The following is a 17,074-nucleotide window of genomic DNA, read 5'->3' on the forward strand; positions in this document are numbered from 1 at the left end:
GGCTCACTCCAGGTGGAAGGGGGTAAGTGGCAGCAGAGCAGAGCCCCAACTCCCAGCAGTGATGCCGGTACAGCAGTGTTGGGAGTGGGAGCTATGCCCTGCTGCTGCCTGGAGTGAGCTGTGCCTGCCTCATTTCCCTCCCCCTGCCCCCACACCAGCTGGGCAAGTGGAAGCAGGGCATAGCCCCTGCTCCCAGTACTTCAGCGTCTGCATCCCATGCTCTTCTGCGTTGGCTGGCAAATGGTGACAGCACCTACACCTGCCATGCCAGGTGGCAAGTGGCAACAGGGCAGAGTCCCCACTTCCAGCACTGATGTGGGTGTGGCAGTACTGGGGGTGGGGTCTATGCCCTGCTGCTGCTTGCCCAGCCAATGTGGGGGGGGGAGCACGATGCAGGCTCGGCTTGCTCTGGGTGGCAGTGGGGCACAGCCCCCACTTCCAGCGCTGCCATGCCTGCATCAGCATGGAGCGGGGGCTCTGCCCTGTCACCGCTTGCAAGCTGGAGTGGCAAGGCACAGGATGTGGGCATGGCAGCACTGGGAGCAGGGGCTATGCTCTGCTGCTGCTTGCCCCCTTCTGCCTGGAGCAAGCCATGCCTGCATCAGGCCCTCTCCCCGCAATAACCTGGCAGGGCAAGTGGCAGCAGGGCAGAGCCCCTGCTCTGAGCGCTGCCGTGCAAGGCATCTCCTGCCCCTCCTCCCGGCTCCAGCTAGGCAGCTTGTCCCAGCCCCAATTCCTCCCTCCCCCACACCCCTTCCCTGCCCCAACCACAACAGACTTACCAGCTGGAGGCAGCTGGCCTGCTTAGTCTATGGCCGAATCTCTGAAGCGGCGCTGAATCTTTTGGATCTGATTCCAGTAAATCGAATCAAGACAGTGATTCGAATCTCTAAAATGAATCACTGTCCTCCAAATCGGCCAAATCCGAAGTGAATATGTGCCACTCCTCACAGACCTAATACACATACACACTCACACCCAAGTATGCTATGCATGTGTGTGTTTATGATGCACACACCCACCCCTAACCTCTATTTTATAGTTCAGGTTTTGTTTTAATTGTCCAACAGTATAAGAAGTTAAATGGTTTCAGAGCTAGCAAAGACTTGCATGTAAAATACAAACCATCATAATTAAAAATGTGATTATTACACACATGAATTAATAATTTAGGACTTATAAAACAAGTATTCTTGACATGTTGCACAGTAATGGCTTCTCTGGAGTTAGTTAAGTCTGTCAGCCAGTCACTCATCCGTAAGTGTCAGAGGATGATCCTAAAACAATAGAGCTTACTAGGTCTGTTATTCTGAATTGTTACATAGTTGTTATAGCAGTTGACTGACTTTGCAAATCGCCCTTTTTCTTGTAAGTGAGGGATATTGCTTATATTTTCCCATGACATTTTCAACATTCGCCTCAGTTTATTTCAGTGACTCTTGCTAAAGTTATCTGCGTAGTCATTGTTTGAATATACAGGCATATGTGTACTTTACAAACAACGTTCTGCATTTGTGTGCAAACTCCATGGTCAAAATGGTCTAACATGGGTGTCTAAAATTAGATGTCCAAATTACCAATTTTACCTCTTTAAAGGAGGCTGTCTTCAAAGGTCCTCTGAACCTATTCATTACCAAGTTGGTTAATTACATGCCTACATATGGCATTGGGTGCTTAGTTTTATGCACTCATCCTGTACATACATATACCATACTGTAGCTCTAAATAACGACATAGTTATAAACATGCATGTGTATATGGTTGCACATATATACACATTCTGAAAGGTTGCAGGCATATCTCAAAGTATATGCAATTCATCGAAAACACTGAGATGCAGTAGATATATCTATTTAACATCCTGTTATTAATTGTGTTAAATACTCATTTCACTGACAGAAAGTCATGTTGTGATGAGCCTGATGACAGCCTTAGAGTGAGTAATTTTTTCAATGCAGGAGACATAAATTGGCCCATTTTCCAAATGAGTAGTGTTAGTTTTAACCAATGGAAGAACAGCGCAACCAGCAGCACAGTTGGTAGCAACAAAGAGACTGGTAACAAAGAGGTTGCTTTGCATTCATGCAAGTAGATTAACACTTCTGAAATCAGAGCTATATTTCTGTATGGCTGATAAGCATTATATTTAGGTCTGTTTATAATCAGAACATCTATGCTGATACCAAAGTGATGGTGTTTTGCACTGCCATTCAAAAGATACTTTATTTTGCAACTGACCCCAGTAGTTTCTATGGAACCTTCTGCACCACCGAAGGTCAGATCTGTTTTATTAGGTGCTCCATACACTGCTTTATTTATTTATTTATTTTTTTAAATATAGTCCAGCATGTGTTTAACTCAGGGTGGGCAAACTTCAGCCCCTGGGCTGGATCTGGCCCTTCAACTGACTGGATCTGGTGAGCGGCCAACAATTAATTGCATCTGGCCTGCAATGTTCTGCATGGGGCTGAGCCCCACCTGCTCCTGCCCAGGTCAGCCTATGCTGTGATCTCCTGTCTACCCTGTCCTGGCCTCTATCAGTGCACAGAGGTTCCCAGCGGGGCTGCTCCCACTGCTGCAGCATCCACTCAGGTAGTACTCAATAACCCTGCCTCCAGTGGCTTCTCCTCCTCCTGCCCCTGCTGCAGCCCTCTGGGCAGTTGACAGTGCAGGAAACCTGTGGGGACATTAACTGGGCAGCAGATGCCCAGCCAGGTGGAGTGAGGAAGCTGCAGTTGGGTGGCTCCTGCCCCAGCGTGCCAGGGCTCCAGCTCCTGGCTGCCTTCCACCTACTTTGCATGCTCAGTGCAATGAGTAGTCACGTGCAGGGGGGAGCTGGAGCCTTATGCACTGGGGCAGGAGCTGCCTGGCTGCAGCTTCCCCCTCAACTGGCTGGGCATTTACTGTCTGGCACATTTCCTCATGGCTTCCCTGCACTGCCTGCTGCCCACTGGTGCTGCAGGGGCAGGAGGAGGAGCTGCTGGAGGTGATGGGGCTGAGCAGTACCTGGGTGGCTGCAGCTGCACTGGAAGCAGTCCTGCTGGGAAGCTGTGCTTGCTGGCTGGGGCTGAGGCAGGCAGGAGCACAGTGCAAGCTGCCCCGGATGGGGCTCAGCCCCATGTGAAACACTGCGGGGGCAGTCATGGGGTGGACTGGGGGGCAGGTCACACCGCACCTGTACTGCCCAGGCAAACTCTGTTGCATGAGCCCCCTGTCCTCCCCTCAGTCCCCCCACTCACAGCCATCTCCCAGGTCCTACCATGTGGGCAGCCCCCCCGCCACGTGCACACCTACCCCACATGCCCATCCTCCACCCCCACCACCTGCCCACAATATACAAGATTAAGACTTATTTTGAACTATGATGCAATCACCTCTGTATACATCACTCAAAAATGTAAATCAGGACAAACAGGTCGCTAGAACTCATTAAGTGGTCTTCCAGCTGAAATAATTGTCCACCCCGGCTTAACTCCTATTAGTGAATGGCTGACTAGGAATGGCCTTACACACATTTTTGCAGTTTGCAAAATTGGAGGCAAGATGTTGGTGAGCTGGTGAATTGGGCTTTTGTTCATTAGTCCCTATTTGTTCGGCTACTTCAGAAATGGTTTATAATCTCCTTAGTAAGAATACAACTCTGACTAATTTGATGCAGCCTAATCCTGGCTGTGGTTCAGTTTCAGTAACTGTTGTAGGGCCTGATTTTGCTATGCCAAAGTTAGTGAGAACTTCACTTCTGATTTCAGAGAAAGCAGGATCAGGGAGGCAAGGCGGCTGAGATGTTGCCTGAAAATGTTGTCCTACATGTTGCTAGTATCATCTTCTATTCAGAAATTTAGTTTGACTGGATATTTTCCCACTTACCATAAATATTTCCCAGCTTGCTCTCAATTATCTGATAGCTGTGTTCATTGTGCTTTTTACCATGTCTAAAATTGTAGTGTTGATTTGATTTTTGTCATTTTGTCTTCATAATAAATAATTTGTCCCACTTTATGTACTGTTGCATAAGTTACCCCTGGATTGTTGCTTCTTTACTATAATAGAGTTTTGAAAATTTGTGCTTCTTGTGTGAAAAGCACAGATATGAAATATTTATAAAAGCTCATTATGCATCTTTTTGAAGACTTACACTTTCAGACTTTTAGACAGCACTCAGTAATGCACTGTTGAATGTCCTAAGGTAGGTCAACAATGTATTAAGTGCGTGATGGGTGCTTCTGCAAAGTAACTAACATGTTTTAGCATACCGGGTACATGCATTATAAGCATAAGACCTAATATTGCACTGTCTTTTTTCATCACGCATCTTTAAGTTAATATTCAAATATTAACTTAAGTGAATGTAATCATTCTATTAATATGTCTTCATCATTTTATATGCTGTTGGCACTCAGAGAATAGCCAATTTTAGTGGATTTTTCCAAATGCAAACTTGATTTGTCTCACAATGACTTAATTATTCTGAGAGCATGTGTAAATTTCTAATAGTTTGTTATAAAATTAATTGCATGTGTGTATTTGCATGAAAAGCGCTACATAGTTTTAACTTGCAAAATAACTAGTGCAGCATTAAAATGGCTATTTGTCTGATGTGTCAAAGGCCCGACATTTTCAAAAAAGTGCACTGAAAAGTATGTGAAAATTTACTGTATGTGTAAGACTGTGCTGTAGGCCCTGTAACCTCTTGTCATTTCATTCCTGTGTGATTGGAAATATTGAAGGTACTTGTCCATATATGTCTGATAGATAAAAGTAATTAAAAAAAGTAATTGGGTCTTCTGCAGCTGTTCCAATATTCCTTAATTCTCATTACACTGGGAGGGTTGGATTTCTTTGTTTAGGAGCTAGGTTCAAAACAGTAAATATTTTGAATTGTTAAATGATTTTCTAAAGCTACTTTTTCTTCTTTGAGATTTCACAAGGGTTTTTTTGTTTTCTTTTCTTTTCTCCCATGACAGAAGTCATGTACTTTCCTCGTAAGATACTGACGAGTGTTGGTTCTAATGTTTCATTTCACTGCATCTATATTAACAAAAATCAGATTGTTTTGTCCAAGAAGATTGTTTGGTGGCTAAATTTAGCAGAAGAAATCCCAGAAAGTCAGTACACACTTGTGAATGATCACATAAGCAAAGTTACGCTTTTCAACTTGAATGCAACAAAACCTAGAGGAACATTCTTCTATAATGCATTGTACTGTTGTCATCAAAGTAGGGAATGTCATCACAGATATGCTGAATTATATGTAGTAGGTAAGATTCAAGATGCTTTCAATTTTATCAAGAGCTTTCAGAACTTTCAAGGAATATTTCAATTTAAAATTCCAATCAGCCTTTAGCAGTCAATAGTGAGTTGAAATTCATATTTCTGTGTATTAACGGTCTTATCTGTGTTTTATATTAATGTTTTCAATGTGTTTTAAATAGATGTCAATATCAATATCACATGTGAAACTGATGGGTACTTAACTAAAATGACTTGCAGATGGTCCGCAAACACAGTCATGTTGCTTATGGGGAGTTCTTTGCAGCTAAGATACTACAGGTGTGTATAGTCCTTAATGCATTATTTTTGTTTGAAGACTTGCTCTTGAAATATTACAGAAAAAGATAGTAAATCTTTATGAGGTTATAAGATCTGCTGCAGCTTTGCAGGCCAATCTTTAACTGGCTTTACAGCTGGCATCCAAGCTGGAACTTGCAGATTTCAGCACATATTCCATGTGTACAAATTAGGTCATTTCGATACCTAAAATATATTTTATTTAGACATTCTGCATTACTTGGATGTCAGCTGTGATAAAGTGGCCAGAAGCATTTGAAACTTAGGTAGAAAATATTAAATAACGATGTGAGATTTTTGTGTGAGCTTTATGTCGGTAGGACCTTGTCCTTAATGAGCAAACTAATGTGCCTTTTTAAGTTTCCCTTTTTTCTTCTAAATACTTCTGTTATTTCTGTGATGCAGATCCCATCTCACATTTATTAAATGAAACTTAGATTTGTATGGGTTTTCTAAGAGGAGAATTTGCCTGAATCATAATTTGTATGAATGAGACTACTTGCTTGTGTGTATAAATTAGAACAGTCCATATATGCAGGGCATATACATATGAGTCTGGAAGCTGTCTCACTCCAAGGCCCTTGCTACACATTACATACATCACAGTGGTTAATCATGCAATAAATTTATACTGGCCACATGTGAAAAGTAATTATCACAGACTTATTGGGTTAGTCATACAATAAATTTACACCAACCACACATGCAAAATAATTGGCATACCATAAAAATGACTATCAAGCTATAAACAGAACCAACTAGCTACAAAGTTAATGCTTGAAAATGTGTAACAGTTTAATAGCTGGTTTCTATCCAGCTTTAATCTGAATATGTAGCAGGGCCCCAAGTGAGAAAGATATTGTTCAAGAGAAAATGATAGTAAAAGTTGCTTTGTCTTTCTTAGCAGCTCTATTGGCTGAAGTGATTTTGAGTTCAATACTGCTTACTCCATGCTCTTATGTTCCGAAAGAATGACCTTGCTTTTTAGTCTTATAGCTAAATTGGAAGGAAGAGGCAGACTTGGAAATTCTGACTTCTTTCATACCACTGACATTAATGAAATCATTCTAGACCTACTCTAGGGTAATGGATGGCAGAATCTGGTCTGTTTTTTAGAGAGAATTTTGATCAATAGACAACCTCTGCTACAATTTTGGAAAAGGGAGGTCTTATTCAGACTTGTTCCTTTTGTTTCTGTAATTTTTCCCTTATTTTCTAATTTAAAGTGATTCTGACAGTCCCAGCTAGTTAAAGAACTAGAAGATAGGTTTCTCAAATAGAGACTATTTCACTCCTCAAGTTAGAACAGTGTTCCATAATTGGTAAGCTTTTTTCTCCGCATCATCTTCTCCATCCATGGGATCTTCTCTGCAGTCTTAATTCCTTTTCCCTCTTCTTCTGAATACTACATCAATTTTAGAAAACATTCTTAAGCCCAAATTCAGGAAAGTATAACTGTGTCTATCAAGAGCTATCCAGTGAAGAACAAAGGGACAGCTCAGGTGCTAACTTAGAAACTGCTTCCATAGCCACACAATCACACTGGCAGCATGGTGGCAGCTAGAGCTCAAGGTGCAGAGAGAAGTGCAGGTCCCTGCTGTAGCTCATAGAATTTTGCAGGAAGCACCATGAGTTACAGCGATCCTCCAGACCCAACAGATGATCGCAATTGGGTCCCAGGAGTTGGGGGATTCATCTGCAATTTGGAGTGGCTGTGAGTCTGCAGCTGTTCTCCCCTAGCCCTGCAGCTCTCCCCATCTAGCAGTGGCAAGGAGGGACCCAGGTCCCTCCCACCTCCCAGTCCTGGTTCTGTCTTCAGAATGGGAGTGGGGGAAGGGAGCAGAGGGAGTTTGGTCTAGGGTTTTTTCAGCTGGGAGGGTAGGTTGGGTGGATTGGAGCTCCCTGCCCCACTCTCCACTGCTGGCAGAAAAGCCCCAGACCAAACTCCCTCTGCTCTCTTCCCCTCTTCCATTATGAAGACAGCACTGAGAGAAGGGCTGAGCTGTTAGCCCACTCCTGCTCCCAGCACGTGCAGACAGATGTTACTGAAGGTCCTCTTTTTTGAGCGTCTTCATCTGAACCCTTCTGCAATGAGGGTTCACATTGTCATGGGATCAGGCCCTTTTAAAGAGCTCCGCAGCCATGCACTGGTGTTTGGTCAAGGCTGTAGAGCACTTTCAGGGGCCAGACTAGGCAAAAATTGTCACTTCTGTCTACGTTTTCTGTGCTGCCCCCTTGTGTCCTGCTACCCCAGGCGTCTGGCTGATTTGTTACACCTTTGTACCATGATGGCTATTCCTGCTCATGGGCCTGATCCTCTGTTGCATTTCCCACTCCTCTTAGTGCAGGCTGAAGTGGACCTCCACGCAGTTGTGGAGAAAATAGCAGGGATCCTGGTTTTCCCTGATTTAAAAAATACCAAATTTTCTGCTAAAAAATACCAAATTCTCTGCTAAAACCCCCAGAATCCGTGATTAAAATTAAAGCTCCCCCACAGCCTTCCTGGCCCTGCTGGTACTCCTTGCCCCCTACCCAGAGCCCCTGCTCCCCCAACCTTACTGGATGGGGCCCCCAGCTGCCAGGGCTATGGACCCAGGCCCACAGCCCCCTGCCCCCACTTCTGCCTTGCTGCAGGCTTGGGCAGACTGGCTCCCTGCTGCCATGCACACTCCCAGGGGCAGAGGGGGCCTGCGCCCCCCAGACTTGTACACAGGGCAGGCTCAGGCTGAAGATTCAGGCTACCACTCTGCTTCTCTCCCCTGGGGCCTCTGGAGCCTGGCGGGCATGACCTGGTGTGGCTGTGGAGAGCAGGGCCACGCAGGGATCTCCTTGCCACTGCTTCCCCCCACCCCTGGCACTGCATCTCCTGTGCCTGCTGCTGCTTTGAGGGTCACAGCCCTGTGCCACTGCCCTCACTACAGCCCCACGTGCAGGAGGCATGTCGCTGGAGCAGGATGGGGTGAGCAGTGGCAAGGAGGTTCTCCACATGGCTCCACTGCTGCACTGGGTCGTGGCCTCTGGGCTCTGGAGGCCCTGGGGAAGAGAGGCAGGGTGGCAGGGAACAGCGACTAGCAGCTTCTCCACATGGCTCCACTGTTCCCTGCCACCCTGCTTCCCTCCCCTGGGAACTCCAGAGCCCAGTGGGCACAACCCAGCATAGCAGGCAGCAGCGGAGCCACGTGGGGGTCTCCTCACTGCTGCTTGCCCCTGTGGGGATCTTGCCGCTGCTTGCCCTGTGCAGCCCCATCAATGCATCTCCTGCACGTGGGGCTGCAGTGAAGGCAGCAACATGGGGCTGCACTCTCAAAGCAGTGGCAGGTTCAGGAAGCTAGGGTGGGGGTGGGCAGTGGCAAGGAGATTGCTGCATGGCCCTGCTGTCCCCAGCTGTGCTGGGTTGTGCCCACCGGGCTTCAGAGGCCCTAGGAGAGGGAAGCAGGGAGGGAACCCAAGCCCACAGTCTGTGCCTGCCCTGCATAGAGATCTGGGGGGCGCAGGTCCCCTCTACTCCCTGGGAGAGCACATGGCAGCGGGGAGCTGGCCCTGGCCCTTCCCCTCCCTCAGACGAGCCACCCGCCAGTCCGTCCTTTTTCCTGCTGGGGCCCTGCAGCTGTGCATTTGCAGCCCTGGGCCCCATGTCCCACCCGGCTGGGCAGCAGCCTCAGCCCTGCCCAGCTCCCTTCCCCACCCCCCACTTACCTGCTGGAGCTGCTCTGCAGGCTCCCTGGGGCCACATGCATGTCCATACACATGGTGCCCCCTGTCTCTCCACCTTCCTTCTGCTCCCTCCCAGCTCCCTGCAGGCGGGAACTCTGCCAGCCTGCAGGGAGCTCATGGCAAAATGGCAAAATCCGTGAGTGTCTTGTAAAACAAGGAATCCACATTTGCCTGTGGTAAAAGGTAAAATCTGCAGTTTACTCTGTTTTTCCATGGGAAACAGAAAACCTGGATCCCTGGTAATTTAGTATGCTTGCCCCAGAGGAAGGGATTAATATAGCGAATGGAAGATAGGCCGAGGTGAAAGCGAGAGAGAGGGTAGCATCAAGGGGGAGGAGAAGAGAACCAAAAAGGAGTGAATGAGGAAAACGTCTAGATGGAAGGAGGAAAATAATGAGAAGGCACTAGAAATAGGAAAATGTGTTTTATCCAAGGGACAGATCTATAGGGGAGCAGTGGCATGGTGATCATATGTTTCCTAGGGACTAGAAATATTGCATAGATGTATTTGGCATAGGTCATGACAGCAGTCTGCTTTCTCTTGCACTTGGGCTGGTTTTGAGCAGGGAAACTGGAGGAATATATGGCACCTTATCTGCACGAGCCACTTGGTGAAGTTTTAATCAAAATAAACCAACCCTCACACTCAGAATAGTAAATGATTACAAGAGTCTGGCTTTTTAAGTGTGGCTAGGGCACTAAGAGGGGGAAATATTTTGTTTGGTATTTAGGATAAAAGAAATGTTTATTTTTACAGATTACTTCAGTGTGTTACTTTGAACAGTGCAATCCTGTGGTTTATTACAAATTAGTGTTCAATTCATAAAGAAATGCCATTAAAACTTTGGTTTAAAAGTTTAAACCAATGTTGCAATTATAACCTTTTGAGATTTTTTTCACGAAGCACTAGGCTGCTTGTGGCTGTGCAGGAAGCCCTGCAGGCAGCCTGGCAACAGCCTGGGAAAGCAGGCTCTGCCCAAGAAACATGGCAAGCCTGATCTTTTTTCTCTCCCCACCCCAAGAGCCTGCCTACCTGCCTGAGCTGTGAGGGGCCCGGTGCCCCCTGGGACCACCCGATTTGGGTGCCTTCAGGCTGGTGCTGCCTGGTTGGGGGGAGGGGGGGCTGCTGCTGATGCGGAGGGAAGCACCAGCCCCCCTGCAGCCTAAGGACCGTTCTGTCCGCTGGCAGCTCGCCTTCCCTTCCCCACTGTCAGAGAGGCAGGTAAGTGCTGGGTGTGTGCATGACATGGGGGTTTACTTCGCCCTAAATTGAAGTGGTGGGTTTTTAAAGCCACCGCTTCAATTTAGGGTCCCCGTTTCGTCTACACACGCCCAAGGTCTCCAGCTCTCAGGAGAGAGTCTAGCCACCAGTGTGTCAGATATTGTAGGGTGGGATTTTTCAATTTGTCCTTTAGAGCTGTTCAGTTCAGCATAAATATTAAAATAGTTATTGGGTAAGAGCAAAAGTATGAGCCTCTAGCTGATCTCAAGACATTAACTGAATATTTCAATACTTATGCAAAGTAGGACAGCTTCAGTGGAAGAGTCCACTCCAGAATTCCCTGTAGGCTGACGGTTATCGCAGTCTCCAGAGAGGTGGAAGATCTCCATTCAGCTGCCAGCTCTGATTCAGGCGGGTGGGGATATGAATGCAAGCACACTGGAGTGCTATAGGACCACCATCACACATCGTCACTGATGTTATGAATGGTTCTTAAGTCCCTTTGAGAATTTAGCGTGGAAAGTCTGAATGTTTTCCTTGAGTCTGTTCAGTCAAACCTATTTAGTTGAATTCCACCCAAGTTTGAGAATAGTTTCAAACCAAAACTTTTGCAAGTTCCTGTGAATAAAACAAACTGTTCCCTAATACTTCTTCCTCCTCCCCCAAAGTTCTCCAGACTCTAGTGACAGTATTCTCTTTACTTCTTCCTGATGCTTATTTTATTGATACCACAATCAGTTGTTTGTTGAAAGTTGTTAACTGAAATATTTAATCTCTTTTAAGGAGCAGTATCTACTGTTCTGACTTTCAAAGTGAACCTCCAAAGTCGGAGATAAAAGAGTGCCATTTACAGGGGAATCATTCCTATGAATGCACATTTCAGCCTATATTCCTTTTATCGGGATATACCATGTGGATAGAGATAAAACACCTGTTGGGAACACTTCAGTCCCCACCAACATGTGTCATTCCAGCAGATGTAGGTAAGTCAAAGATTTCCTTAGTGGCTTTTTCTTCCAGTAGTAGTCTTGGCGCTCAGCATTTATACATCATACACATAGTAGTTGTTCATTTAGAAAAACCAAAAAAAGTCATGATCCCTTTCAGTGATAATTTAATTCATCCAAAATGATTGAAAATACTGAAATCCTTTCCACAGAGTTCAATGGGCTTTGAGTCAGTCCAGGAGCAGTGCCCCTTTACCAGCAAGAGCACCAGCCTTGGCCAAAGGAGATGTGCTCAGTGAGCTCTCTGTTTCCATACCCCACTTTTCAGCATCCTGGATCTATTTCTGAGTCAGACACAGTATATTTAAGATGAAAGGCAATTTTGTAATGTTTATCAGCATTGTGGCCACTGCAAAGACTTGCAATAAAGTTTGGGTTAAAAACTTTTTATGGTACACATTTTGAAAGTTAATGGTGCAGCCCTTTTTAAACACGGAATTGCATGCCCAAATAGTCATAAAATTACTAACTTCTCCAGAAATGCTTTTGTTATGATAACTATATGAAAGTAGCCAGGCAAGAATGTCTGGGTTGTGTGGCAGCCAGAGATGGCTGATATTCTTCAAATAAAACCAAACTGAAATATATATAAGAGTCACTAAGAATCACTAAACTATACAAGAACTAACCTCTGTAGCCAGGGTCCTTATTTTCCTAAATTTAATCTACTCCTTAGCTTCTTCCTTTTAGTTTTCAGAGTCATGTTTGTCTTAGAGTGGAAGTTTCTGGGGTCAGGGCAACTCATGTTTGTGTTTGCAGAGCCTACAGCATGATGGTGCCTCTAGGCTCAGTGTATATGAACAACAATAATACTAACATGAAAGTAGTACCATCATTTTGATTCCACTCATGTAGTGATGTTGTGCTTTCCAAAAAAAATTCTAAACAGACCCCAAATAATATTTTAGGACTATAAGTGTGTGTGTGGGAGTTGGGGGGGGAGGGGGTGGTTAAGACTACTTTGGTTAGTTTATAAAGATTTGGTTAGTCTAAAATTTTAAGTCTAAAAGTTTAATTCTACCCTGCTTTCTACTTGAATTCAGCCTAGCACAGCTAAGTACATCTCTGTGAATTAAAAACTCTAACTATCCAAACACAATTAATAATCTTTCAGTGAGTGTCTTGTGTCCTCTGATATGACTTATGTTTAGATTCTTGATTCACCCCTTGATCCAGCAAAGGTCTTTAACATTTGCATGACCTGTAAGATACATGTGTTCCAGTTTTAAGTCCTGTCTAGAACCACTGTGAGATTTTTCTCATGTCATTTTTGCAACTTTTGGTATCTCTCACTTGGATTGTTTTAGGTTCAACAAGCTAACAGAACTAACTCTAGTGGAATACATACATTTGTTTTGAGGCTACAGGAAAAGCCAATGTCTGGTACAAGACTTCAGGCATTTGCATTGCCAAGTCTACAGGGAAGGTTTACTTACTGCCAAGCCAAAGATCTGCAAGGTCCAAGAGAATAAACACGTGTTGGCTTTCCGCTGGACAAAGTGTGACTATCTTGCAGGAACAGAATTAAGATTTGAATTCTACAATCTCTGCCAAAATATTTTTCTTGCACTTTCTCAAAGCAGAAATATTGATTTTTTTTCCCTTTACATCTGTAGTCAGTGTTTGTAATAGATATTTCTTTCTCTTCTTCAGTTAGATTGCAAAAGCAAGACAAGAAGAGAACAGAATGAAATACAATGTTATAAGGGAGGTATACGACTGCATTCACAGAGATAATACAGCTTTGGCCCACATTGAATCAACCATTACTATTTAAAGTTTAAATTGAGGAAATGAAAATAATTGCACAGGGAAAAAACTTAATGCATTATGGCCACAGTACTTCCTCAGATCAGTTTTGGGATGTAGAATTTAGTTTTGCGGCTCTTTTACTTAAGATGTTACTTAAGCACTATCCTGATGAGTATGTTAAAGCATGGTAGTGCAATTATGCAGTTTGCTTGTGAAGCAGCCACTTTGGAGTTCACAATCATTTTGTGAATTCAGACACTTTTAAATGAGTACATATTCAAGGAGCCACTTTTTAAAAAAAAAACCATTCTTCAGAATTTTCATCCTTTTTTTGACAAGCAGGTTTGCTGATTCTTATGACTTTTACCTGCTGTAGTTCTGACCTTCAGTGTTACTTTTCCTCAGATGGAACATACCTGTGGGGGCAACTTCTTTTGTTGCCGTGTGCAAGTGCCATTCCTTTCCCCTTTCTTTGCTGAATCTGCTCCCAGCCCTTTATGTCCATGCCTGTTCTGCTGCTTTGCTTTGTGTTTCCTCCCCTATCTGCTCCTGTGCTCTCTGCTTCCTCTGTGATCTGCTATATGCCACACACACAGGCTGCTTGTGCCACCTGTGGCACTTATCACATGTTGCCACCCCTGGTATATACTATTACACATAATGGAGCATGGAAGACTGCTTTGATTCTGTATTTTACTGCTGCTTGAGTGTGCCAAAAGCATTTGGCACTCATCTTCCCCACAGCTATCCTGTCATGCAACTTGCCAGTCATATGCATTATTACTTGGGCTGATAGATCAAATATCCAGTCTCTTTGACGAAAGGATTGAAGAAGATGATAAGCCTTGTCCAGTGCTGACAAACACAGGCCTCCAAATGCATCTGCTCTGAGTAATTTTAATGTCCTATTTTTAAAACTCAGTCCTCCCTCTTAAACCTCAGAGAAAGAACTGATTGCAGTTGAGCTACAATGAGTGAATTGTGCTCTGCATGTTAAAAATGTAGAAGTATGTCATCTGTAAGCAGCAGGCTTTTTCTTCAGCTTCTGTTATTTTTTTTAAGAAGGTGCTTTTTGACAAAGCATTATCCTGGTCAAAATGGTGATTTGAGATGCCTGAAATGATCTGCTGGAAAAGATGGTTTTGGTGAGATTTTCCATCAGGAAAATCAAAAACGTTCGTTTCAAAGTGGTCCATATCTACTAGAACCATTACCGTGTGTGATGGAAATTGAAGTTCTTGGTCACTTATGCCTCCATATTCCCATAAAGACTCTGTTCCCTGACCAAACTACATCTCCTATAATGGGCTCTGGTTCTTCCATTTTGGCAGTGATCACGGGTGTTTGTACACGCCACAGGGGTTTACTTTGGTTTAATTCTCCCTAAATTGAAGTGGTGGGTCTTTAAAAACACTACTTCAGTTTAGGGGGAAGTAAACCCCTGTGGCGTGTACACAAGATTTATTTCATAGACATTAGGGCTGGAAGGGACCTCGGGAGATCATCGAGTCCAGCCCCAATAGATTTCATAGATTTATTTCATAGACATTAGGGCTGGAAGGGACCTCGGGAGATCATCGAGTCCAGCCCCATCAAGTCCAGTCAGGCCTGACCCTCACCTTCCTCTCTGGCGGCGGGGAGGGGAGAGGAGGACAAGCTGCCCACCGAGGGGTCCCTGAGCTGCTGGGGGGTGGGGTGGTGCTTCCCTCCAGGGGAGCGGCAGCACCCACCTGCAAGCCCCCGGCTTGAGTGGTCCCGGAGGGCACCACAGCTGCAGAAGAAAGAACTGGGCCCCCGCGCAGCTCAGGCAGGCAGGCTCCGGGAAGGGGGGAAAAAAAGATCAGGCTCTCTGCCTTTTTTTTTTTCCCCTTCTGTGGAGCCTGCTTGCACAGGTTGCCGCCAGGCTGCCTGCACAGGCTGTATACGCAGCCCCTGAGGCCTGGTGCATGGGGCCCAGGACCCAGTGCTTCCCTCCGCAGCAAGCTAACCCACCTCGGAGACGTTTTATTTTGCTGCGTCCCAAAGTCATTTAACATGCATTACGCCTCCGACATGTGCAAACAGCCCACCATTAAAGCGCATTACGCTGCCAACACGTGCAAACAGCTGCACCATTAAAGCAGTGCAAAAGGGCATTAGGCTGCTTTAAAGGCCAATTTTGTGGCATGTACAGATGGCTGTGGAGGGAAATCACAGTAGCTGATCTGGTTTTAGCCATCACTGTAGACCTAACCCAATTGAAATGACCAACAAAATTAAACTGCTTGACATTTCATAATTGAGTTTTTCTGAACTGTGTATTCTATGAAAAGAATGAGATTGAAATATCAAAGCAATTTTGGAATGTCCTAATAGTAGTTTTCTCTAAGGCAGAGACTGTTCCCCTTCAAGTATGTAGCAAATGAGTAAGCCAATCTCTTGTGATTTAATAATGAATTAGAAAATGCCTTTGCATTAAATGCCAGATTTGCCTGGTACCAGCTGAGTTAACAGTATGGTCCAGTACAAGGGACAAATGGATACCCAGTAACATTGTATCACATTAGAAATTTTGGAGTGCAGATTTTAGTTTCATTTCTTCTTTTCATTTTTCTAGTGAAGCCATTTCCTCCCTCCAATGTAAAAGCAGAAATTACCAAGAATGTTGGGCTGCTGAATGTGAGCTGGACAAACCCAGCATTTGCAACCATTGAGCTTAAGTTTCAAATTCAGTATGCTGTGAAGAGGAAAGAAATAACTTGGGAGGTACTAGCATACTTACTCAAAATTAACATGTGCCTCACTACAGTGCTTGTGCATGAAGTCTCTATCAGTTAGCCAGTATTTGTTGAATTCATTGTATGTAGTAAATTATATTAATATTTCTTCATATTTATTTTAACAAAGGAATCAGAATCTGATGTCTCTTTCTCTGGAATCAGTGACAAGAGTTTTGAATTTACCTTTCTGATGAGTTAAAAAGTCAATCAGATGCCTAAAAAGCTTTGGGGATTTTAATGCAAGTGTTTTTACTTCTTTTATAGACATACGAGGTTTCTAAAGCACAAACAAAATCAGTCCTGATAAAGGTACCAGATCTTTGCGTTGTCTACATTGTTCAGGTGCGTTGCATAGGAGTCGATGGAGTAGGTTACTGGAGTGATTGGAGCAAATCCGCTTTTACGGTGGTAAAAGATGTCAAAGGTATGTGTAATTTACAGATACATTCCAAAGTTGGTAGTTGCATCAAATTTCAGTGACAAGTGTGAAATTGTGCTCCTCCTTAAAATAGATGTCATTTTGCAGCTCCCCTGAAAGGTCCAGAATTTTGGAGAATTATTACTGAAGATCCCATAAAGAAGCAGAAAAACATAACTTTATTTTGGAAGGTATAAATGATTGTATTTCAGCTTTTCTGTAATGTTTGTTCTTCCCATCATTACAATGATTGGGTCTTTCACTGGGGAGGGATACACGATCCAAAAGTGTTGGTAGAGTTAGAGATGAGAATGGTACTAGCACATACTGTCCCCAATAACAGAGTCAGATATTCATTATTCATACTCCTGTATGTACTGTTCTATTAGGAAGTAGTTCATTAATTTTACCACCTTTCCTTTGGCAGAATTGATAATAGAGGGTAATAGAATTAATAATGCTTGCTGATAAATGTTAGTGGCAATACTGTGATATAAGAATGCAGTCCTTATCTCTTTCTTCAGTTGGCCTCTTCCTTGCACATCCGTCTCCTTTCTGCATTTCTCTCCTTTTCCCCTTATTCCTTTTGTTTTTCTTCACTATAACACTTCCTACAATTAGCCAGCAGAGAGAA

General features: G+C 44.3%; 1 protein-coding gene across 3 annotated transcripts in view; it reads left to right on the forward strand.

The window, feature by feature from the left end:
• LEPR (leptin receptor) overlaps nt 1–17,074 on the forward strand; it is a 66,134-nt gene that overhangs the window by 27,560 nt on the left and 21,500 nt on the right. For 2 of the 3 annotated variants that reach the window (XM_019531583.1, XM_019531585.1), the window contains exons 7-12: nt 4,965–5,258; nt 5,433–5,550; nt 11,288–11,487; nt 15,860–16,008; nt 16,287–16,446; nt 16,549–16,631. In XM_019531583.1, coding sequence (XP_019387128.1) covers nt 4,965–5,258; nt 5,433–5,550; nt 11,288–11,487; nt 15,860–16,008; nt 16,287–16,446; nt 16,549–16,631 — 1,004 coding nt within the window. The remainder of the gene's footprint in view (nt 1–4,964; nt 5,259–5,432; nt 5,551–11,287; nt 11,488–15,859; nt 16,009–16,286; nt 16,447–16,548; nt 16,632–17,074) is intronic. The other variant, XM_019531584.1, reaches the window with a different exon arrangement.

Source organism: Crocodylus porosus, unplaced genomic scaffold, assembly GCF_001723895.1.
Source record: "Crocodylus porosus isolate Cpor-Errol unplaced genomic scaffold, CroPor_comp1, whole genome shotgun sequence".
NCBI lineage: Eukaryota > Metazoa > Chordata > Crocodylia > Crocodylidae > Crocodylus > Crocodylus porosus.